The sequence below is a fragment of the Dermacentor variabilis genome, chromosome 9 (assembly GCF_050947875.1).
Source record: "Dermacentor variabilis isolate Ectoservices chromosome 9, ASM5094787v1, whole genome shotgun sequence".
Classification (NCBI taxonomy): Eukaryota; Metazoa; Arthropoda; class Arachnida; order Ixodida; family Ixodidae; genus Dermacentor; species Dermacentor variabilis.
The window spans coordinates 87,733,352-87,758,891 of NC_134576.1; the positions used below are offsets into that span (position 1 = coordinate 87,733,352).

At 44.4% G+C, this 25,540-nt stretch overlaps 1 protein-coding gene and 1 pseudogene across 1 annotated transcript in view; both read left to right on the top strand.

Moving 5' to 3' along the window:
• Window positions 1-89: 89 nt before the first annotated feature.
• LOC142557073 (uncharacterized) lies at window positions 90-4,271 on the top strand (annotated as a pseudogene).
• Window positions 4,272-6,993: 2,722 nt separating this feature from the next.
• The window catches only part of LOC142557075 (uncharacterized), a 28,541-nt gene continuing 9,994 nt past the window's right edge, over window positions 6,994-25,540 (top strand). The window contains exons 1-4 of the mRNA XM_075668645.1: window positions 6,994-7,379; window positions 8,190-8,298; window positions 8,509-8,721; window positions 11,845-11,962. Coding sequence (XP_075524760.1) covers window positions 8,698-8,721; window positions 11,845-11,962 — 142 coding nt within the window. The 5' untranslated portion in view covers window positions 6,994-7,379; window positions 8,190-8,298; window positions 8,509-8,697. The remainder of the gene's footprint in view (window positions 7,380-8,189; window positions 8,299-8,508; window positions 8,722-11,844; window positions 11,963-25,540) is intronic.

A 25,540-nucleotide genomic window follows, 5' to 3' on the forward strand; every position in this document is an offset into this window, starting at 1 on the left:
TGATGAAACACTCCCTGAGACTCATCGACAAGAACAGATTCAGCCGTCGTCGGCTGACATTAGCCTCAGCCAGAAGCCTGCGAGCGAGGATGAGACTAAGGCGCCTGACGACGAACCAGCTGTGTCATGGGCAGAATCGCCACCAGTTCAAGATCGCCCACCGTCAGTGGAATCTGGATCGATGTGCGAGGCCGCTAAGAAGCGTCCAGCGCCATTTGACAATCCATCACCCCCGGGAAAGGAGGCTCGCGTTCCCGAAGTGTCAAAGTTGACAAAACCGCTTTGGGGAACACCTACTCCTGCAGATGTCCCTTGTGTTAACATGCACCAAAACGTCCATAGTGCATCACCTCATCAAGAAGGGAGTGGTGCACCTCTGGAGAAGCGTTTCGACGCTGCACTACATAGATAATCATGGCGGGCGCTCTTCCCTTCCATTTTGATACTTTAAATGTCCGTGGCTTACGAAGTAAGCGACGGCAAGTACAGCTTCTTCATTTGTTATGCAATAGAAAATTAGATATTGCTGCTATCCAAGAAACAAAGATTGAATCCGACGAAAACACAGAAGTAGCTCTATCTCCATTCCTATCTGACTATAATGTTTGTGTCAGCCATGCGATAGGCGTTTCTGCAGGTTGTATGTTATTTGTTAGAAAACATTTACCATGTGATTTGCTACATTTGTATACAGATAGGGAAGGGCGCCTAATCTGTTGCGATATTGATATCAATGATATGAGCTTTACATTTGTGTCTGTTTATGCTCCGAACAAGTTACGTGAACGCGAGTGTTTCTTCTTATCTCTAGAACATTATTTCTGTACTGATCGTGCATTGGTCCTCTTTGGAGACTTTAATTGTGTATGTAACGCGCAAGATCGTACGTCACTGAAGCTGAGACATGATCCAAGTAGTGATGCGTTGCAATGCCTGATATGTGATTATCAGCTTGTGGACATTGGGGAAAATGAAAAGGCGGGATGTCGATATACGCACTTCCAGGGTGCCTCGCATGCAAGGCTTGATCGAATTTATGTTTCACTTAGCGCGCTACCTCTTATTTATGGTTACACTGTGCACCCTATATTCTTTAGTGACCATTGCCTAGTCTCAGCATCGTTTGGCAGCCGTCGGTATCAAAGTCGGCGTATGTGCTGGGAGCTGTGGAAGTTTAATAACCAATTACTTTCGTGTGAGTGTTTCTTAAATCGTGTTCATGAGCTTATAGCTCATGTGTCATGCCGCAAGGACTTGCACTCTTTGCTGTGTGGGATTTATTCAAACAGGAAGCTAAAATGATAGCTATAGAAGAATCATCAATATTGGCCTTTGAAAAAAAGAATAATTACAAAGCATTGTATCGACTTCTCAGTGAATTGCATGAGCTTGAATGGCTAGATCTGGGTCAATATATTGACGATATTCATAAGGTCAAGGCACAGTTACAAACTTTGAACGCGGAAAAATACAGAGGTGCACTAATGCGTGCGCGAGAGCAGCATTTCCTGGAAGAACAGCCTTGCAGTAGGGCCCTTGGTGATGAGCGCCGACATGCGCTGTCTAAACAAATACTAGATATAGAGTATGGTGGAATCCTTGTTAATGAGTCTACTCTAATAACTAAAGCATTTGTCGAGCATAATCAAAAACTATTTCGAGACCATAAGCCATTGGATACAGATGCTGCCAAAAAAATAGCATCGCTGCTGCCCCAGTTAAATTAGGATGATTACGATTATGCAAATGAAAACATTGATATTAATGAGGTAACTGCATGCATGGATTCGTTAGCGAAGGGCAAGACGCCCGGCCCGGATGGCCTTACTGCCGAATTTTATCAGTGTTTTCGTTCCCTCTTATCGCCATTATTACTTCAGGTGTACCGTGAGGCCTTGGAAGTAGGGTACCTAACCGCCACAATGTACGAAGGGCACACCGTCCTTATAGCCCAAAGCGATGATGAGACTACATTGCAAAAAGTTGACGGATATCGGCCTACCTCCTTTTGCAATGTGGATTATAAAATTTTTGCTAAGGTATTAGCTAACCGTTTGTAAGTTGTAATTAGATCTGTGGTCGGTGATCATCAAACATGTGGGGCCGGTCCATTCAGACGAACATTCACGTTGTGACATCGGTGCTAGAGTGTGTAGCTGAGGGCATTGGACAGGTGGCAATGGTACAGCTAGATCTGGCTAAGCCGTTCGACAGGGTAAATCATTCATTCCTGTTTACTGTACTAGAGCATATAAATATCAGATCCCTGCTCCTTAGAGGCGTCAGGATATGTTATGCTAATGGCTCAACGAGGCTAATAGTGAATGGCTCTCTCTCCGATCCGATTAGGCTTGTATCATCCGTACGACAAGGATGCCCTTTGTCACCACTTCTGTTGTGCTTGCATTTAGAGCCACTTTGTAGGAGCATTCTTAAGGAACAAAATTTCCAAGGGTTTAAATTACTGACTAATGAGGTTCTAACGGGTTCTAGCGTATGCAGACAACGTGGCCTTTTTTTGTACCAATAAAAAGAGTGTAAAGACTGCTCTTGCAATTACAGAAGAATTTTGTGTGGCTTCTGGTGCAAGCGTTTACTTTAAAAAAAGTTTAGGGTTTTGGTTTGGATCATGGGCCACAATGCCATCACACTACGCAGGCATTCAATGGAAAGAAGATCTGCATTATTTAGGTGTGCCTCTCTCACAGTATAGAAATAGCAACACCCATTGGCCGGGAGAAGTTGGCAAAATTCAACGTAAAGTGAATTCATGGCGAGGGCGGAATTTGTCAATGTTCATTCGTGCGGAAGTGTGCAACGTGTTCTTAGCTTCCGGTCTTATGTATGTGCTGCAAGTACTGCACTGCTCACGACTTCGCCTTCAGGCACTGCATCGCATATTTGCAACATTTATTTGGAGTTCGAGTTGTAAATCGATGCGGCGCTACAATCTGTTCCTCCCCCTTGAACATGGTTATCTAGGATTAGTCCACCTCTTCGTCAGGCAAATTGTTTCTCGCCTGTTTTTCTTTTGAGACTGTGACCATCCGTTTTTGCGTGAAATGTTGCAACTCCGTTTAGTTCATTATGTTCCTAATATAGTAGTGTCATCAAATGCCAAAGATGTCCCACAGGCTCCTTGGTGCTTTCTCAAGGAGGCTGTTGACGCATTTCTTTTCTTGAAAGTTAGATTCAGCCTGGAGTACGTGTTCACTGCGAGTTGAAAAGCAATTTCTGCGGCACTGGTGGACTCTATTTTCCCAGATCCTTTGTATTGTGCGCCTTATTTAAGCCGACCTTATCAGGATGTACTTAAGCGCGTCCAAAAAATGTGTGTACCTGCTGGAGTAAAAACATTTTTCTTTAAATTACATTCGGAAATGCTCCCTGTTAAAACTTGGTTGAATTCGAGGGGTTGCTTTGTGCCGTGGTCAACAAACTGTCGACTCTGTCCACGTGCCGAAACCATAGATCACTGTTTCATAGACTGTAGGGACGCTGTATTTTCTGGGGACATTCTCCAACGGACGCTTAAAAAGGACATTGACATGCCTCTATATTCAATTAGGTTTCCACCGTTTAAGGTCACGGGTGGTCCTCCCTATGACATGTTCAAAGTACTTGGTTTATATAGCCTATAGAGAAGTAGACTGTGTCATCTCCATGCCGAAAGCCCGAGATCTACAAAATACTTCTTTCGCGAAAGTGCTGCTTATATAAGAAGTGTGCATGCTGCGCAGGAACCTCTGCAAGACTGGATGCACTTGTTGGATGCATGTTTGTGTTTGCCTGAGTTTTAAGTGTGTAGTTGTGTGCACTTTGTAATAAACCTTCAGTTTTGTTTTCCATGTAATAAAGAAAGAAAAAAACGAACTCATGTCTGAGTGGTAGCGTCTCCGTCTCACACTCCGGAGACCCTGGTTTTATTCCCACCCAGCCCATTTTGCAAGTTGTTTTAATTTATGAATTTCCTTCCGCCATTTTTTCGCTCACGGCCAACGACGCCGACGACACCGGCTTTTCTGCGACACGAGCTCCTTAAAACGCTGCCGCGTTAAAATGTGCTGTACGTAACGAATAATGTGGCCTACATTCTCCCTAAATGTCACATTGCTGCCGTTAATTTAGGGCACCGGGGAAATATTGTTAGAATTCAATATATCGCGTTGAGAAAGGCAGAAAACGACGGTTTACCAATTATTATTTAACACCTAATTAAGCCCCGCAGTTACCACATGAACCCCATTTCTTCGCAATATGAGCTCTGGATTTCGTACCCTCATGAGACAGTGAAAACACGTACATCAGGTTTAAAAAGGAAAGGAAACTACAAACGCGATCCATCCTGTGGCCGTGCTTCTGTTCGGCATTCTCTGACACTGGCTGCCGGCGCCTCCGGCGCGCGCGGCCGTGGCGTTGAGAAAACGACGTTGGCGCCATCTGGACCTTGAATTAAAAAAAATTCCTAAGCGCGGAGCCCTCGTTGGACCCACTGTCCCAGTCTAGTACAGTGTACAGACTCTAATTAGCACGGCCGGGCTCAAAGGGAACCTCATTAGTTTTCGAAGCGAGATCAGGATGCCTTAGAACACGCACCTACAAAGCGAGATATAAGAAGTAAGAAGAAGCGTGGGCTTGTTGCAGTAAAACTAGGGAAACGATGGAGCACGTTTTATTAGAGTGTGAAGATCTGCCTGCAGCGGTCGATTTAGGCACCACTGGCCTCCTTGAAGCCCTTGGGCTCTGCGAGAGCAGGGAAAAAGTAAACATGTCCTCAATAAATATTAGAAGTGATTGGAAGATTGGTGGGAGAAAAGTATGGAAACGACAAAAAACGGAGACGCACAAAGGCAAAGTTCGCAATATATAAGGGGTCAGAAAATTTGGTTGAGGGAGTTCATAGTGTTCTTTTTTTTTTTCTTTTTTAAACTAGGTAGAACATTAAAGGGACACTAAAGCGAAACAATAAATCAGTTTAGATTAATGAAGCATTGTTCGAGAACCCTGCAGGCAGTCACTTAAAAAAAATAGTTTATTAGGTGAGAAAATGAAGGTCAAAGTATCGGTATTTTAATTTTGCGCCGAAACCCCAGCGCTGATACGTCAGCGTGACGTCAGGTATTCCAAAGTATGCTTTCGCATTTGGGCCGCGTTGGCTGAATAGAGGTTCCCGAAACTTGCCATGTTTAATATTTGGTTCCTTTAGCACACAATGTAGTCAATCTGTACCGCCATATATAATTAGTAGGCCCTAGAAGATGCCATCAAAATCCAAGAGGTCACAATTAACCCTCAGGTGCCGCGGGAACTTTAGGCCACAGAACACCTATACAAATTTCGTTCTTGCGCTTTTTCTGCAGCTTACCAAACTTCTTATTGTTGTAAGAGTGGTGTTTTTGGTGTTGTAGAACGCTAATTTTCTGATGCAGAAGAAATTATTTTTCACTTTAGTGTCCCTTTAAGCAGTATTGGCGGCGAGGAGTTACGGAGTCGCCATCTATTGGAAGCGCCTCGCTGGCGTAGTATGAGGAATCACGCGGCGCGCTCCTCATAGGTTTTGCTGTCAGCGCTCACTGAAAACACCACGCGTGAGCTCTCCCGGACATTTCTATACTTTCGAAACGAGAGAAGTTTTTTACTGTCTAAATAATAATCTGGGGCAAACTGAAAGCACAGAATCGTTTACAGACGCTATCTCTTTAGCGAATACGTACAGGAACGCCACTGCGCGCGGTCGCCGCGATGGAGTCTCCCGAACCGGCTTCTTGCGTGAAAGGTAGGTAAACGCTGAGAGCAAACTATGTGAAATATGTTCTTATAGTGTTTGTATAACTAGATGGAGCGTAGTAGAATGAAGCCTCAATGCAGCGATCACCCAGATTCGCAGCGACCGACTGCGCGTCTGCATGCATGCTTTGTCCGCACACTGTTTCGCTTTCGCCGCGTGCGCGTTTTCGCACCGTACCATGAGCTTTAAGCCGCAGAATATGAATATTTGACAGTATACAAGCAACCATTGTTGCGTGGGCGCTATCGGAGCTGTTCAAAAATAATTTCATTGTAGATCTAGACTTCGACACCTACGGGGACTGTGATGTGCCGTCGCGACGGCTCAATCTTTTTTTCTTCTAAATTCTTGGATGTTTCAATATTATTTCTCGAGTTGCGTCGCGCTGTATGTTTGTCGGTGTTCTCAGCGTGCGATGTCCCGCCGCTTCTCTTTTTAATTCAGTGCATTAATTCATAACACAAACATGACCACGTACCATGCTTTTTTTTTAATGTGCTTCTTACTGCTCCCTTTCCACTCCAGTGAACTTGCCAGTATCTATAGCATCGACAAGTTCATAGACCAAACCGTCATGACATTAGTCGGGCAGCGGACTCGGGTGAGCGTCTCAGTGCGCCTTTTCCGAACATCGCAGACCCGGCGCCGTAGCAGAAATCTTCCTCGCGTCTGTGCTTGCTGCACAACCGAGTTGTAGCCGATGACTGTTTGCCGCTTTTATGTTTCGCGAGCCAAGGTTCACGCAGCTTCTTGTCCTGCGGCTACGTGTGAATAAGGCTGACACCGGGATCCGTTGCGTACGTCCGGCACTGCGGCACCGAGCAGTAGCCTACCATGTTGCGCGCCTTCATAGGCAGCCACTACCTATTGTAGTGTTTTCAAGCGTTGTAAAGGAGACACTCGAAGCGGGAAAATCTCGCCACTAAATGAGGATTGCAGCGTACGAGGGAATTTAAACTGTCGTGTTCAGCTCGCTTCGGCGCTCCCGAAGCAGCCGACGCGGCCGCTATTTCCGCGTGATCCCTAATAGCACGTCACGCCGACGGTGGCGCCAGCTTTTCCAGTGGTGGAGCTCGAGGCCAATTAATAGGAAGAGCTTGGTGGCGCAACCTACCGCCCCGTTCCAAAGACGCTCATAACATCCAGCCGCCCATCCATCCATTTTATCTCACAAACTTTCTTCTACAGTTACCGAAGTGCTTTATTACATATGAAAGGATACAAAATTATCATTCCTAATTAGATATTGTACTCTTTGTTAGTAAGTTTATTGTTTTCTTGTCATTATAAACGCAAATAGCGTTCAGCATCATCGATCTTCCACGTGTTCTCTGGCCTGGATTTAAAATTTTTACCGGTATTTTCGAGTGCACGTCGGCACAGATTCATTCGTTGCTCCTTTGTTGCTAAAACTAGTTTATCGCGCTTCGATGTCCACGCGTTATTTAACTTGGGGTGAAGTCATAGATGTTCTGTGGTGTAGTGACGTGTTTGCCCGAACACGTCAAGCCCGAAAGCTAGGTTTCGGTCGTGAGCCATGCGTCTGCATCGAAACGTGAACGGTATTCTGCGACTGAGTACAGCAGTACCGGTGAGTCGTTTAATATCGCTGCCTGAATCCTTATGTAATATTGCTCTCGTTAACTTACAGGCGCAGACAAGTTAGCGAACTAGATGCTGCGTTACATATGGGCAGTCAGGACCCTCCGTCTGTTACCTTTTAGTTGCGAGGCCATCATTATACACACATTCACGAAAGAGAAAGCAATATCGGAACGCGCGTCACATTTTTCATCTCGTTGTAGCCGTAGTCATGCGTGATTGAGTAGCCTTATCAATATATTTTTCTTTTCTAGCCCGCCGGCAACTTCTTTCGTCCACCGAACCGAATAACCCTTTGATAACTGAACCTAAAGGACTGAATTTAATGTATTAAACAGTTGCACGCATGATAATTAACCTATATTTCGTACCTGTTGGTTCCAAATGTTCTTTCTGTTCAATTTGGTTTACCTGGGGACATTTGCTTTTGCAGTAGTGAAGTGGTGCGTCACATTCATGCAGAAAAAGAGTGCATCATTTCTAATAGCTTCATGTCTTTCATGCATTTGCTTGTGAAACCAGCAGTATGATCCCTTCTAGTGTATAAAATGCGCACAAATGTTCTCATTTGTGGTCTTAGTAATACTTAAGCTGTTGGCATGCGTTGTGGTTAGGCAGACATCAATTTTATGAAGAGTAGCGATATTTATTTACCATGCTGCTTAAGCACCCTAGAACAAACAGTGTACATTTGCGTGTCTTCTGTAGTCACAAACAATTACAATCCACATGTCACACGTTTTCACATTTCAGAATTGTGCTTATTCAATTTCTGATGCAGTCAAAATTTCTGTTCCAGACATGCAGTAATGAGGATGACACCAGTATAAAGAAACACACTCCATGCAATAAACAGAAGCTGCTGCCCGCTACAAGGCCATTGTGGGGACTTTGGCTGCTACTACAAGGTAAACAACACCTGGTTCAGAAATAAATATGCTTGATATATACTGTATTGACTTGCTAGTCTTGAGGTACATGTCATTTGTTTGTAGCAGATGACATGAACATTTTTCATATTTAAAGTTCAGTATAATTGGTTCGAACATAAAAGAATACACTACATGAGTTTGGCTAATCTCTGCTGTATCTCATGTGTCACTGTTCTGCCCCAACAGAGTCTGTTCCGAGCACATCTTGGTCATCACGGGAGCCCCCATCTAAACCAACAGGAAGGGGCTGGAGCCGAATTCGCTAGGCTTTATGCCACAAACAAAGAAGCGCATGCAGAGGAATTTGGATGCGATATAACGTCTACGGACAACTGTGTCGAGAGTGAAAAGAGCCTCCGCCATCATTCCACCAACATGGATATTGGCCGAGTCATCCAGGTACCTCAACAACAAAAATTCTGTGTTTTCATATGTACCTGCAACCTCTGAACAAGCACAGATGACACTGGTCAAAAGAGTTCCACCAGTTTGCCCTTTCTTAATGAGCTTCCTGGCCTAGTCAAATACCATTTATGCCAAGTATAATTTTTTTTCAATGAATGCAAGCTTTTTCATTCCACATTCTTGTTAGAGATCATTCCTCTTCCTCATCCAAACATTAAAGGTCGACCGATTCTTTGCTCATACTTAATACCAGTCATGAGACTGAAATAATCAGAAGAATAAGAATGGGCTGGGGGTGTGTTTGGCAGGCTTTCTCAGATCATGAACAGCAGGTTGCCATTATCCCTCAAGAGAAAAGTGTATAACAGCTATGTCTTACCAGTACTCGCGTACGGGGCAGAAACCTGAAGGCTTACGAAAAGGGTTCTACTTAAATTGAGGACGACGCAACGAGCTATGGAAAGAAGAATGATGAGTGTAACGTTAAGGGATAAGAAAAGAGCAGATTGGGTGAGGGAACAAACGCGAGTTAATGACATCTTAGTTGAAATTAAGAAAAAGAAATGGGGGGGGGGGGCATGGGCAGGACATGTAATGAGGAGGGAAGATAACCAATGGTCATTAAGGGTTACGGACTGGATTCCAAGGGAAGCGTAGCGGGGGGGGGGGGCAGTAAGTTAGGTGGGCGAATGAGATTAAAGCCGAGACCACACGTACGCTTGCGGACGCGCGCTAGCTCGCGTCCGCGCGCCTAGCGCCTGCCGCGCCTCGCGAGTAATGGTGGTTTGCATCCACAAAGACGCGCGACAGCGCGCGCTCACTGGGCTCACTCACAGACGCCTCGGCAGGCGCCGCTTCGTACTTTGTTACTGACAGCGTTTCAAGATGCTTCGATATTTATAAACGTAATTTTTATATTTTTATAGCTGTTAGATCAGTGCAAAAAGGAAGGAAGAACCACATTCTTGCACGATATAAATCTGCTTCACTGAGAGTTGAACGCTCCGCGCCGTAGCTGCGTAGCCAGGCGCGCCGACGCGAGGCAACCCAAGCGCGCGATAACAGAGAGGAGCTGTTCCCCGAGATCACGCCGCGTTTCGACGCGTACGAGCCATGCCGCACCGTGTGCGCATGCGTGGGCGCGTGAACGCGAGCTTGCGCGCGTCCGCAAGCGTACGTGTGGTCTGGGCTTAAGAAGTTTGCAGGGACAACATGGACACAATTAGTACATGACCGGGGTAGTTGGAGAAGTATGGGAGAGGCCTTTGCCCTGCAGTGGGCATAACCGGGCTGATGATGATGATGATGATGATGATGATTAATACCAGTCACTGTCTAGTAGCATAACATATCTGTAGCAGTATTTTCTAGTGTACTTGCCATGTGTGATTCCTCTCCTGAAATAGCTGATGTGGCATTGGCGTGTTTTGCATTAACCTTTGCACCATGTGCTATGTGGCATTTAACTTTTATTAATGTTTTTGGCTTTCAGTGCTTGCAAGGTAGAGTGGCTTCTTTTTTGAATGCAAGCTTTCTCACTCCCATATTTAATTCCTAGTCTCGTTCAGGATTGCTATTCTTGCTCAACAGCCTGTGTTTTTGCGCAAGCTACATTGAAGGGATTGCAGAATCTGGTTTCGCTGATGTCCAACTTGGTTCTCGTCACCGCCACAGTTCTTGCATGTGAGAGCCTGGTCAGTTGCATTGGGAAACAGTCTCTCGAGGCAAGCTCCTGCTCCTGCAGTCCGCACAGTGACATCGACTCCGAATTTACACACACACCGTAATTGGTGCTCCCCGTTCTGTCCTTTCCTGCCGCAGCCATGCGCAAATGTTGCTTGTGGCCTTCCTCAGCCATGATTTGGCATCAACAGAGACTGTCCTGTTGTCCGAAGCATATGAAGTAGATATCCACATGGGTGGAAAGGCCTGGAAAAGTGGCTGCAAAATGGTGATTCCCGCAAAACAGACCATGTCCATACTGAGAGCAGGTGGGGCACCAAGTGTGGGCGACACGTTAGTGGTCACCGAAAGAACGAAAAGAAATGTACAGGTTGGAAAGGAGGTAAGGCTAACATGCTGGGTAGTTCATGTCGCTGTGTTGGCTATGGCAGCAGATGCCTGTGTCACCCGATTGATTTGCAATGCAAGTTATGGCGACTGTCGATACAAACAGGTAGGACATTGTCCAATCTGCTTGCGGTGCGTGTCGTTGCTTCTTACCAGACCACCATGTGTGACGAAGGCAAGCACTGTGCCTGCAGTCGGACTGTTGAACGTGCCGTAAGCGACCCCTGTGCATGCATGCTCACTGTTGTCATGTGGATCTTATCCAATGTACAGTGTACTGTCTGAACCTTATGCAGTGATTGAATGCCAAGTCCCATTTGATCATGGTCGCTGTGTTATGTTTCTTGGATGTGGCAGCCTCGTCAGCTGCATTGTGCAACAGTCTATCGAGGTAACCATCTGCTCCTGCAGTCCACACAGCGACAAAGATTCCCAATTTACACACATCTGTAATAGGTGCTCCCCGTTCGACCTCTCCTGCTGCAGCCGTGGGCAAATTACGCTTGTGGGCCTTCATCGGTCGTGATGTGGCGTGAATGGAGACCAGCATACGTGATTACATGGTCCGAAGTGTATGAAGTTGATAGCCGCATGGGTGGAAAGGCCTCTGCAAAAGTGGGTGCAAAATGGTGATGCCCACAAAACCGATCATGCCCATATTGAGAATGTGGGGCACCAAGTGTGAGTTACACATTAGTGGCACGCGAAAGAACAAAAAGAAATGTGCAGGTTGGAAAGGAGGTAATGCTGAAATGCCGGTAGTCCATGTCACTGTGTTGGCTGCGGCAGCAGATGCCTGTGTTACTCGATACGGCGACTGTTGATGCAAACAGTTTGCTTGCGCTGCTGATTGTTGCTCGCTACCAGACCGCCATGTGCGATGACAAAAGTTACCTTTGGTAGGATATACAGTAACTCTACACTTTCTGGTTGAGCTGCGCCATCTGGTGTCCGCCCCGGTAAATTCCATGCGCTGCCGGTGCTTATTTTCGTACCACTGCGGGTACAGTTTCCCTGCTCTAAAGTTGGTTCTTCATTCTATGGCAGGCACCTTGCCTCCAGCCGGCAAAAATGGACAGACAAGGTTCAACGCACGTGCCTTGGAGTTACTGCAAACATTCACCGGACATCAACGCACACATTCGCTGCTACCACGTTCTACCTAGTAAGTATAGTGGTTTTAGGACTTAATTTGTGTAGTTTCTTCAATCGATTGCTGATTGTGTTGTTAAAATTTTTCAGGGTGGTTTGTGTGAAAATTGGTGTACGAGGACTGATCGGCATCCGAATGGTGTACTGCTGCATGCCCTTTTGCTGCTTCTGCTCTGGGAAATGCCCAGGCGTGTCATTTCATCAGTTTCCAAGTGACGGAGACTTTATTTATTTTCATACTCTCAGGACCAGAGGGTATTACAGAGAGGAGTGTTCTAACAATAAATTGTTAATCGCAACTCTAAAGGCGGCAGGGTCTTCGATTTCAGCGATGGAAGCGGGAAGGTGGTCCCAGTCACTGTTCGTTTGTTATAAAAAAGACGCATGGCAAGTGTTAGTGCGACATAAAGGAATCTTAACCTTGAGTTCATGATCGATCCGTGAGGACACGTAATCTGGAGGGAGGAAAAGCTCGTTTTTAAGTGTTGGTTTAGTGTAAAAAAATTTGTGATAAAGGTTTAAGCAGAGCACTTGTGGTGTGACCGAAGTGTCGGTAGACCTAAATTAGATTTCATTGAAGAGAGGCTAGCGTAGCGAGAATAATTAGAGATATCACATATCGGGCAGCACGGTTCTGAATTAACAGATTCAAGGGCGGTGATTAATGCAGAGCTAGATGGGTCGCAGATAGAGCAAGTATATTCTAATTTCCATATAACCAGGGTTGTGTATAATTTAATCTTTATATTGGAGGGAATGGAGGAAAAATTATGCCATAGAAATCCTAGCATGTGATTAGTGTTCTTAATTACATGTTCAACATGTATATTCCAAGAGAGGTTGTGAGTTATATGCACGCCAAGATAGTGGTAACTAGTAGCGCGAGTTAAAGAGGAGTTATTAAGGGTACAAGCAAAGTTATAATTAACTTTATTGGGATGCATTACTGTCATGATTTTACATTTTGAAGTATTTAGCTTCATAAGCCACTTGTTGCACCAGTTTGAAGTAGTGTCAATGTCGGATTGCAAAATAGAAATGTCCTGTTGGTTAGTAATTACACAATAAAGCTCACAGTCATCAGCAAAGAGTTTAGTGTTAGGGTTAATACTGACAGGTAAGTCGCTAATATAAATAAGAAATAGTAATGGGCCCAAAACCAATCCTTGTGGTCCGCCTGAAGTAACAAGAACGGTAGGAGAGTCATAATCATTAGCGTGAATGTACTGTAAGCGCTTAGTCGGAAAGCATTGAATCCAGCAGTCTAGGATATTAGGATCTATAATAAGCTTGCTGTTGAGCTTGCTCAGTTGTGTGCCAAATGGCAAAAAAAAAAAATTGCAAGGAAGGATTGAACTATCAACGATAAGCCGCCGTCTACGGTCGTGTGTATGCTGCACTTTCTTTCGACCGACTACGCTCCAGAGCGCCACTTTAAGAAACTTTTGCCTGGCGCTGTCCCCAACAGTTTTCGAAGGCTATCCGATCTACCTGACGCCTCCCGCAAAAACAAAAAAAAGAAACCTTGCAACGACCTTGCTGCTCGGGCTGTCCCTGTTCCAAAACAAACCAAGCGGAAAGCTGAGCCACTTGAATCGCTGCCTGTGGAATGCAGCCTGTCAGACTGCCTCTATGAGTGCACGAAAAGCATCAGTATGCAAACTACAAACAACGATGGCCAGAGAGCAAGCTGATACCCCTCGGTGATCTCAGTTTCATTCAAGTTTCATATCACCGTTCCAAAAGCCAGAAGCTGCTGGAAAAGCTCGCAATGGAAGAACAACACACCGTATTCTATCGCAAAAGCAAACATCATGCTTCGGTCGGGAGAATCATGGCAGACTCGCAGACCTTGGCGGCGGACGTGGGACGTCCTTTTTGCCGCAGGCATCACGAGAACGTGACCTTTTTGGGTGATCACGTGATCAAAAACGTCACATTCTTGTGACACCTGCGGCAAGAACATTCCACGTCCGCCACCAAGGTCTGTTAGTCGTGGCGCTGGCTAACACTCCCAGGGTACTACTAGGACACATAAATGCCCCAAGAAAGTGGATGGAAAAATGGCGCCGTGGTAGCTCAATTGATAGAGCATCGCACGCGAAATGTGAAGGTTGTGGGTTCGGTTCCCACCTGCGGCAAGTTGTTTTTTCATCCGCTTTAATTTCCATTTATTTATCGTTCCTTTGTTTCATTTATTAAGCGCAAGTAATGTCCCCTATGTTGTCCTTGGTGTCAGTGTTTGTTGGCTTCTTATGATATGACAGCAAAGTCAGTGACTTACTTGGGCTTGCCATATGTTGGTGGCTACATTGCTAAGTTAATAACAGATTTTGGTTGCGAGTCCTGCGAAAGGCTTGTAACAACATCGTGCAGCAAAGATGATCTCCTGTACACACTGTTGCAAGGCCAACAACCTTCACATTTCGCGTGCGATGCTCTATCAATTGAGCTACCACGGCGCCATTTTCCCATCCACTTTCAGATTATGCTACCCAAGACCAAAGTTTCTTGCTCTTTTAAACAATGGAGGGAATTTTTTTGAGCACATGGCAAAGGACCTGCGAAGAATGAATACGCTTGAAATTCTCCAATTACCGAGCGTTAGCTCGAATGCGCGCCAGTACTAAGCTGCCCAGAGTGTAGAGTACCCAGGGAGAGGCCCCACGGGCCCCGCCCCCCCCCTCACCGCCTACACCACCACTCCTCACACACATTCCTAAAGTGCTAACAAATCAATCTATTTGGCAGTCAATATTTTGCTGCATTTTTCAGCGAAAGCTGTATATGGCTAACCTTACATATCTTTTTCGTCATCCTTCAACAGAAAAAATCATCATGTGGGCCAATCGTGGTGATAGTGCAGAAAGAGTCGAAGCTCAATGGCACATACCCCTATGGGCTCAGAAACCTGTAACACACCCTTTGAAATCTTCGGGAGGGGCCCACATATGTGTTAACGCCTGCTTCACCTCCGCTGTGGGTCAGCCCGGCATTGCACTACCGTCCGGCCGACCCGCGGCGGAGGTGAAGCACTTTACTTTTCGTTTGAGAGCTTTGACTGTCATCAGCTCTCGCTGCCATTCCATCTTCAGAGTGGAATGGTTGTCGATTTTTTCACTCCTTTTGGATGGCGGTAGTTATCGGCATCTTCTGGGGTGTGTAGGCCAGTTTTCTCGTCGATTCGGTGCCCGCGCGATTAACTCGAGATGAGTTCAGTTGTCACCATCTATTCAATGATCACGCGCATTGCTGTTGCTTTGTTAGTTCAACCTTCTTTGCTTACACTGATCCAGGGACCAGTAAAGGGATTCGGTTCATAGTCAGCTGGTCTGTATGCTCATGGAACGAGTTGCAGCTGGAGAAAACGCTAATTGCGTTAAACTTTTCCTTTTGCTTCATTATTTCGTCGAGTGACTGCTCGCCGCGACGCTGGCAGATCCTCGAAAGCATATACCTGCGATATGGGTTAAATAAGGTGGAAAATAAAATAATGCGAAACAGTGTCTATCATCAGACCCTGCAGTAACCGTTAACACCATAAACAATATGATTGTCACCCGCTGCCTTGCTGGCTTTTACCTAATGGTACTGCACTTTTCGGGCAAGATTCGCAACTGAGAAGAAGTTTCGCAAAGGGTTGAGAAATTAAGTGATCTACTAAGGGAGAGAGCCAGGGCAACAGCCAAACAGGAAGGAAAAGCGAAAATTAACAAATTTAACCGTTTGCGAAAATATTTATGGGTCAACATCTCTTTATTTAAAAAGCAAGTAGAGAAAATGCCACTGAAAGCGGAGAATAATTCCATGTGTTTTGAATCACGCTTCTACAATTATCAGTGGAGCCGCCTGACGTAGCCACTTCTCTGCTGTGCTAATGTGAGTGCCTTTCTAACCTTCCCTGGTGGTTGCAGTACGTCTAGAACCATAGCATCCTGCGCTCTACGCGATTATACGGAACTGGTGACCACGCATTGTTATGCGACTTCCCAAATAACAACACGAGTTGGTTTTGGCACTTAAATTGATAGAACAGTAAAGGAGGGATCCAAAAGAACTGTGATTGTTCCGCAAACATATATATTTCTCTATAATTCTTCCAAGGCTAATTCAAAGAATGCTACTAGAAATCTTTATTTTTTTTACTTTCACTTGTTTACTTGTTCTTGGTAGCGTTCTTGCTGCACTTCTGTCAGGCATGAGTCCATTTGATGTGGTTCCTTATTTGCCAAGTAAAGGAGAGGTGTATCTCACAGGCGTACCTGTGAGGTACACCTTATTTCAATCCTCATTTGCGGGTTTACGCGTCTTTATGGTGAATGGTGGGCATTAGTCACATTTGTGCTAGTAAAGCTACCTAACCCCCCCCCCCCCCCCCCCGCCCTCTGCATTTGCCCCTCTAGCGGATGGATTAGTGGCAGACAATAGGCGTGCTCTCCTCCTTTTTCAGCGCATTGTTCGGAGATGTGCGGCCGATTCTCGTTCCTCATTGGCTGACGCAATCCATAGCTTTCGGCGCACCCATGACCAACGTTTTTTCGATTCCTTTCAGTTTGAAAGCTTCAGCGCAGAGAGTGTCACTCTTCTGGTTCCTGCCGCGCAGTGGCTCTTGTCACGCTGTTAGAACAACTAGGGGTGTATGTGTTTACAGAAACGCACCATAGAGACTCGGAAGAGCCGCCAATGATTGAGAATTATGTTTGGGAAGGGTGCAACAGAACTAAGTCGGAAAGAAAGGGAGGGGGAGTTGGAATGCTCATGCATCAGAGAGCCAAATGGAAAAGAGTAAATTCACAATGTCAAGAGCATCTTTGGTTATCAGGCACACTGAGTGGGAAAAAAACTTGGCTGGGCGTTACATATTTGTGGACGGGAAATAATTGCACACAGAAGACTAAAGAGTTAGTGGAATGCATAAGTGCTGATATTAACTGTTTCGGGAATGATGCTAAAATTATCCTGTTAGGTGACATGAATGCCCGCATACAAGATTTAGATGGCTATACCGACAAAAACAGGAAGGCAATGCTAGACCTTTGTGAGCAACATAACCTCATTATCGTGAATACAGGGCCTAAGTGTGAAGGGCAGATCACGTGGGAAGTGAGAAGCCGGCAATCAACCATTGATTACTGTCTCATGACAGAAGGAATTCATGATAAGTTGAGAGAAATGGTCATTGATGAGGAAGGGTGTAGCAGCATAGGGACTGACCATAAACGTATCATTTTCAAGATGTGATATGTAGTTGGGAAAGAGAGCAAGGAGTGCAAAATGGCCAGCCCAAATTTGAACGCGGAACAAATAACATATATAGTCACTAGAGTCGAGGAAGAAATTGGTAAATGGCCAAGTAAAGAGTAGGAATATAGAGAGCTTCTAAGTGTAGTAACGACAGAAGGAGAAACAACATGTTCGTTTAAAAGGAAAAAAGAAACAGAAAAGGTGGTGGAACAGGGAGATACGAGAAGCGATCGCCGAGCGACAGAAAGCATCCCGAGAGCACAGGCAGGCAAAGAATGCGCAATTGCCGCAGGATGAAGTAGCCAGTAAATGGGAAATGTACCAAGAAAAAAAGTCTATGGTTCAAATACTGATGCAAGCAAAAATAAAAAGTGAAAGTGAATGTTGGTTGTCAGAAGTACGTGAGAGAAAGAAGGCCGCACCTAGAATGTTTTGGAACCACAAAATTATTAGGCAAGAAGTCAACAACACTACAACAACATATCCTAGACGAAGATGGAAACAAATTAGAAGATGAAGCGGCATTAAATGACATCCAAAAAATAACAGCCGAATCTTTCCAAGGCAATGACGAAGTTGTATTTGAAGAAAAAAGCGTGAAAGAGAACCAGATGGAAAAGGAGCTGGTGCTGACAAATTTCAACTGGAAGAAAGCCGAAGAGAAAATTCCTAAGCGCACAGCCACAGGGCTAGACGAAATTCCTGTTAGGCTGATTAATGAACTAGGATCAAAAAGCAAGGAAGCTCTGGTGAAAACAGTGGAAAAAAACTTTAAAAGATGGACGAATACCAGACAGTTGGCGACAAAGTAGAATGAATTTAATTTAGCAAGGTAAGGGGGAGAAAGATAGAATTCACTCGTGTAGACTGCTGACCAGTACATCGGTAGTATACTGGCTAGCAATGCAGGCAATCAAATTAAAGCTGCAAATGTGGGCATAGAATAATGGCATTTTGGGAGTACTTCAGAATGGCTTCAGAATAGGTAGGCATTTGGATGGTAACTTATTTGTTCTTACTCAGTGTATTAAAATATCGAGTAGAAAGCAGGCTGTTATATGTGGTCTTTTTAGACATTACAGGAGCGTAAGACAACATAGACCGTAACATTTTGTGGGTATTCTGGAAGGGGAAGGCTTAGGTGACGATTGTCTACAGCTTTTGAGAGAGGTTTAGCTAGAAAATACCATTTGCGTTGAATGGGAAGGGATGAGGAGCGAGGGGAAAGTTGATATCAACAAGGGACTGAGACAGGGCTGCCCTTTATCCCCACTGCTGTTTATGACGTAAAATGGTGAGGATTGAGAGGGTGCTAGAAGGAAGTAATTTTGGGTTTAATCTCTCATACAAACAGGCAGGTACAGTATTAGTGTAGCAGCTTCCAGGTTTATTTTATGCGGATGACATTGTGTTGCTAGCTAACAAGCAAAGTGATTTGCAACGTCTGGCTAATATCTGTGAACAGGGAGGCGAGAATTTAGGTTTGAAATTTAGTGTTAGAAAATCTGCTGTTATGGTATTCACTGAAAACAGTGAACAGACAGTGGCAATACAGTGCCAGGAAATACCTCAGGTAAGAGAATATAAATACTTTGGTATATGGATAAACAAAGGCAACAGATATATAAAAACACAGGAAAAAAAACGATAACAGCAAAGGGGAAGAGAAATGCAGCCATAATAAAGCACAGAGCGCTATTGGGTTACAATAGGTACAAGGTGCTCCAGGGTATGTGGAAAGGTGTAATGGTTCCAGGAATTACTTTTGGAAATGCAGTTGTTTGCTTTCAGTCAGGAGTACAATCAGGATTCGATGGCTACCAAAGGTCAGTGGGACACCTCACATTGGGCGCTCACAGGAAGACTACAAATTAAGCTTTGCAGGGTGATATTGGCTGGACTACTTTTGAAGTGAGGGAAGCTCACAGTAAAATTGATTATGAAGAATGACTGAGGAATGTGTAAGAAAGTAAATGGGCTGGGAGAGTGTTGAGGTATCTGTACACGAAAAACATTGGTTCACAGTGGAGGAAAAGAACTAGGAAGCTTACCAGCAAGTATGCGGCCTGTAGGGTGGGCAACACAGCAACAAAGAATGTCAAGCGGAAAATCTGAGAAGCTGAAAAAATCTCATGGATGGCAGCAACAGAAAAGAAACGTGCCATGAGTAACTACTTAAGAGGAAAAAATTAAATCTGGAAAGAAACAATTTATGATAACTCAAAGGGAAGCTCATTACTTTTCGAAGTGAGATCAGGATGCCTTGGAACACGCACCTATAAAGCGAGATATAAGAAAGAAGAAGCATGTGCTTGCTGCGGTAAAGCTAGGGAAATGATGGAGCATGCTTTATTAGAATGTGAAGACATCTGCCCAGCGGTCGATTTAGGCACCACTGGCCTCCTTGAAGCCCTTGGGTTCAGCGAGAGCAGTAAAAAAGTAAACATGTACGCAATAGGGATTAGTAAGATGCTATCGGAGGATTGGTGGAATAAAAGTAGAGAAACGACAAAAAACGGAGACGTACAAAAGCAAAGTTCGCAATAGGAGGTCAGAAAATTTGGTTATGGGAGTTCATAGTTTTTTTTTTTTTTTTAACCTATGTAGGACATTAAGCAGTATAATAGCAAGGGCTTGGTGGCGCAACCCACCACCCTGTTCCAAAGGAGATGCTCGTAACATCCATCCAGCCCGACCGGCGCGGTCCCTTCCCATTGTCGCCGCCACCTGATCGAAGTAGCGAGCTGTATTTTTTTAAGTATAAACTTTACTCAAATATTCCGACTGCTTAGTCTCTACTCACCTCTAAAGAGAGGTCTGTCTGGAAGGTGCACCGAATGCTGTGCTTGTGGGTGTTCAAGACACACTGAGGAACGAGCGAAGCACGCCGTTGGAAGCAAGCTCGCCTGCATGAATTGATCGAGTCCAGAAAGCTCGAGTCAAGCCTGGAAAGTTGTATGAGATGCTATCATACACTTCTCCCTTGGAGTAAATGTGGTCTCTGTCACTGACTTCTGGCGAGTCAGCTTCAGAAGTTAACTCGAGCATTCTGGACTCAACCATTTCATGCAGGTGAGCTTGCTTCCAACGGTGTGCTTCCAAATTTACTCATTATATCCCCAGTACATCCACGCATATACAGATGGTTCGTGCCATACGAATTCGTTCCAGATTTACTCATTATATCCCCAGTGCATCCACGCATATACAGACGGTCCGTGTCATAAAAATTCCTTGGCTTCAGCATTCGCCATTCCACACGTGGCGCTAGAGCAGACATTTAAATTATCCCGAGAGACATCTGCCACCGTGGCAGAAATGTTAGCAATCCTGTGTGCCTTGCGCTTCATAACATCAGAAAACAATTTGCAAAAATGGGTTATTTTTAGCGATTCGCAAGCCGCTCTCACATTACTACAAAGCAATAAGAAAAATTCTTTGAACACTTTGCTATTGTATAAGACACTCAAAGAACATACAAAAGCAAGCGCAGTGAATCACGTAATTGCATTTGAATGGATACCTGGGCACTGCAATATTCCTGGTAATACTGCAGGGGACACAGCTGCAAATCGGGCGCACAATAATGCAGAAACAATCAATCTTAGCCTTTTGCATAGTGAAGTCCGTCTGCTCCTGAGACAGATTTCCTATCGTTTCAGCAGACCTATCTGGTTTGATAAGGAATGTTGGAACTCGGAGTTGTACTTTATAGACCCATGTATAAGCCTATCAATTCCAGAAAAATCTAAGAGAAAACAGAAAATTGAAAACACTGGTGCACTGCCTGCTGCTTGGAAGTGCATTTACGAGACACTTCTTATACAGGATAAAACGTGCCTCTAGTCCGCAGTATTCTTGTGGCCATCCAGACGAAGATGCGTATCTTCTCTTCCTCGAGTGCACTAAGTACGATCCACAACGAAGGGTATTGCAAGCAAATTTGTTGCTTTTGATATTTGGTCCGTGGCCAACTGCAGGCCTTCAGAAAAGAGCACTTCTTGCTTTAAAGAAGTTTTTCGAGGACATGAACATTTCGGGGAAATATTAAGCTTCAGTTGATCCTAATAAGCTAAATGAGTGATATGGGTGTTGTTCTGGGTTAAAGATTTATTTATGTGGTGATCGTGATTTTTATGCTGTGTGTGATTGTGTTCTGTGCTTGCAGTGTAATTACATGTGTTGCATGTTTGGCTATTCAAAATATCTGTCTTTAGTTATACAAATGTGTACTGAACTCATGCACAATACTTTGCGATTAATGTACTGTTAGACTGTATAGTTTTTATTCACCTGGTGTTCTACTGAGTGCCATAATTTGTGTCATTATGCTCCCTTTTTGCGCATATTTGCATTTTTTTAGTTACGAGGAGTAACTAGTGCTGCCATTAAGGCACCAACCTCTCATAATATCCATTTCAATTAGAAAAAGATATGTGGTGTGAAAATTCTCCAAGTGCATAACTTGTCCTTCCTGTATGAAAAATATCAGCTCTCCAGTGCCAGTTTTTTGGCACTGACTCATACTTTACGGTGTACAAGAACTTCAAGCAAGGGTGCCTAAAGCATCCCACCAAAAACATGCTAAACATTTTACAAATACTGCAAACAAAGCAGTTTCTGTTTCCTTAAGAGAAGGTTCCTTTTGTGGGGACATCTTTTGGGACGTGCTAAGCGAGCTGGAATTGCTAAACCTTGCTCGACTTTGGTGTGCAGAGCACATGGCCACTTTTACATGTCAGGTCCGGCATTTCGTCATTGAGAGTCGCCTGCATTTTTATGCAAGAAACGTGAATCACCGGCTGGAAAACAGAGAAAGGGCCGCCATTGCAAAAAAAAAAAGTTCTTCTTCTGTAGATGTTCCCTCCATGCTTTCTAATAAGTTTGTCTTCATTTAATGCTTGTTTGTCTTGACTGAAATTACCATTCTAATAATTAACATGCAAAACCCTGCTCTAGTCTGTGCGGTGCTCCATGCGTCGGCAACAGAGCGCAGAATTTCGCGACTTTGGTCTAGAAATGGAACAGAACATAGCTAATTATAGCTTTTCCTTATTGTTTTGTGCATTCTTCCAAATAAGGGTTACGCTAACAAATACTAAGATGTTTGGGGTAACCGTCGGAAGTGCGTGCGATAAATAAAGCGCGAAGATATTAAACGATCGGTTCTTCGTGACCTTGCATTAGGCTGCTCTTTAACTTACCCTTACCACTCAGGCCAAACGGTTCTTTAACCATCAAACTGAAGTTTCAACGTCACAGCTCAGAAAAGGCCGGCGGAGAAGGCTCTGCAACAGCTGCCGAGTGCGACTGCTTCAGGCTGACGGCGACAGCAGCGCCGCGTGGTGAGTGGAAACGGAACGGGGTCACCTTCTCGCGCACGGCTAGGGCGAGCTTGGAAACTGAAAGGATGCTATTGGTCTTCCATAAATGTCTGTGCTATGTATCATGTGCTGTGTCGAGGCTTTTATTTACCATACGTTATGTGAATTTTCCAAACTCGCATTTGGTAACCCCACAATTTTACCATTTTGGTCCACTTAGGGATGTGACTAGCTTTCCTATATATTTTTTCATGTTAATTATCATTTGCAAAAGCTCCTTGACTGTGGTTGCACATGCTTGGAATGAGTTCTCATTTACAGATGATTTTAGTAAGTTGCTACCATTCCTAAGAGTTTGGTTGTCACTGTAGTGTCTACTGTCGTTAAATCAGGAGCACCTTCAGCATGAGCCTATTACTCAAACTGACATTTTTATATACTGTTAAATAATAGATGCAGCACTATACACATCACCTAGGTACAACATGCGGACTGCCTTTTAATTAGACAATTATTAACAGTAATCTGTCATAACTTATTCACTAAATAAAATGCGAAGTCCTGTGAGTCAATCAGTACCCCTATATTTTTCGCAACTCTCAACTGTAACTTCTAATCTGATGATACTGGTGCTCAGGTGCCTCTCATCCATTGGGGAATGCAAAAAAAAAAACTAGCAGAGAACAACACATCGGGCCGTTAGCCTCAATATGCCCACCTCCTCTAATACTGCCCCTGCTTTCCTTTGGGGCTCATGGGCTCATGCTTTTTCTCATGAGCCTTTCCTTTACGTTCTTTCTGACTGACTTTCAGAATTGTCACTTGTTGCTCCTTCCTGGTCTTTTTCCTTCTTTCATGCCCCTATCTATGCTGACCACTGCACTAGATGAAGTCATTAACACCACAAGCAGGGACCTATAGGTAAATAGTTACTGAATGACACTGTCACAGTTGGGGGCTGTTCCAATCTGATCATAGCATTGCTGCCAGTACTTTAAATTTATGCTGTTTTCTTGCCTGCTGTACCTGAAGTTCTTCTAGGTAGGTGCATTTGTTGTTTCAATAGAGTAACGTACCAATTTCACCTGACAGGTTTAATGGCTTAGTGTATCTCTAACTTTGCGGTGGACTTCTCTCTACCTTATTTTACTAATTATACAGTGAAAGGCATAGGTCACATCAGCCAACCACAGGAAGAGCTCCTTCTTTGCACCCCTGATGGCCCCCACACAACACTGTGACAGACAAAAGCTTCATGAAAGAATTAGTAGTGCAAGATGGACGAGCTCGTCCCCTTACTCTGGAATCCGCAGTCGGCACTCGTTACTGATTGGCTGACACAAGCCATAGCCTTCATTGCACTATATAGGTTATCTGTTAGGTTAACACATTTGCCATTTCTCTTTCTGCTTCTGTGACTACATTAACTTTTTTTCTCTATACTGTAAAGACTGCTTTGACAAAATAAAGTTGAACCTGCCGGTCTCTCTTTGCTGCAGCCAGTGGCAAGTCAAGAATGGAGGAGATCCTCCTGCAGGTTCATGGGAGGTTTACGAAGATCCATGCAGGTCCACCCTAAAAATCGTGATATATGCCTGCCATTTATCTGCTTCCGTGCTTTCAAAAAATATTGCCCGTACATATGCCACCGGCACGGGGGCATTTCAGCTGTTAGGAACATTGAGCGAGTCCACAAATAAAGAAAATCTTGAAGTGATAGGAATGAAGAATAGCTGCATAAACAGCTTGTTTGTAGAGGGGATTAATATTTCGCTAACCTTGTGTGCACAGTTTACATCCTCCCCTCTCCCCCCACTTATGATGTATGAATGCATGTCACTGTCTAGATGAACCAGGAAATCTGAATGGACCAATTGACTCCTTCACAGACATGTGATTTGCACTTGACATGCAAGATCTCCCAGCAGGGTGCACGGTTTCCTGGCAATGAAGCGTCCAAGGAAAGTGAAGGCAGGGCTATGGACACAAATAAAGCAGAGGCCTACCGTAGATGAGGTTATGTGCTGGTGCATGCATGTATACACGTTCCCTTTGAGGAACACTAGCCGCTGCGTTTTTGACCTGTCCACTCCTTATGCTTTTTGTACTACATTTCTCAACTTGCTGTGTCTCAGTGCGCAGGGCTGATGCAGTTGCAGCTTTTTGGACACATCAGTGCCTAAATGCCTTCGTATGGTGAGACCTTCTGATGGGGTATCGAAAGGCTGTGAATGAGAGAACAGTAAATCAGTTGCAACATCTGTAAGAAGTTTGTGCAGAAATTCTGCTCAGATTTCACAACCTTATCAATAGGCAAGTGTGTATAAGTGAGCTTGTGCTCATGCTGCATGTTTCGTCTTTCACCAATTATCTCAAGTAGCTTGCGAGACCTTTGGCCTAGCAAGCAACGCTAGTTTTCATTCATGATAGCACCTCTCTTCTTCGCCCTAGAGTAGTTTTGTAGTGGTTGTATGGGTAATCTTTGCAAGAAGCCCATGGATGAGTTTCATGTGGTGCTGTGCAAATGGAAAGTCGCAGTTGGGGGTAAATGGTTTCCCTGCCAATCTCGGTCCTCTTGAATCCTTGACACATTGGCATGCAGAAAATCATGATTGCTGCACTTATAAACTGTTCATGGTATGTTTTTCAGATGTCAGCACCTCGACATCTTGTAAGCACGAGCGGACAACATGCGTGTTTGACCTGGCATACCTGTGCAGTTCTTTAGTCTCTTGCTGGTGGTCTACTAATGTCCTGTGGTTGTGACATCGTGTTACAAATTTTTTGTGGCACTTTAAATGTTAATTAGCACTTGGGAGTAATGCCATTATACCTGAATATCTCATACTCAATTATTGTCATGTACTACCCACACTAATTGAAAGTTGAACTGCAAATAACTGATCGGAATGCCTATTATGCATAATTATAGAAGTGTGACGTGTATTCGCTTTGTAGCTGATTTCAAAGTGTGGAGTGGTCCCAAATGATGTGTTATCGAGTCTGTATTAAGGTACTGTATC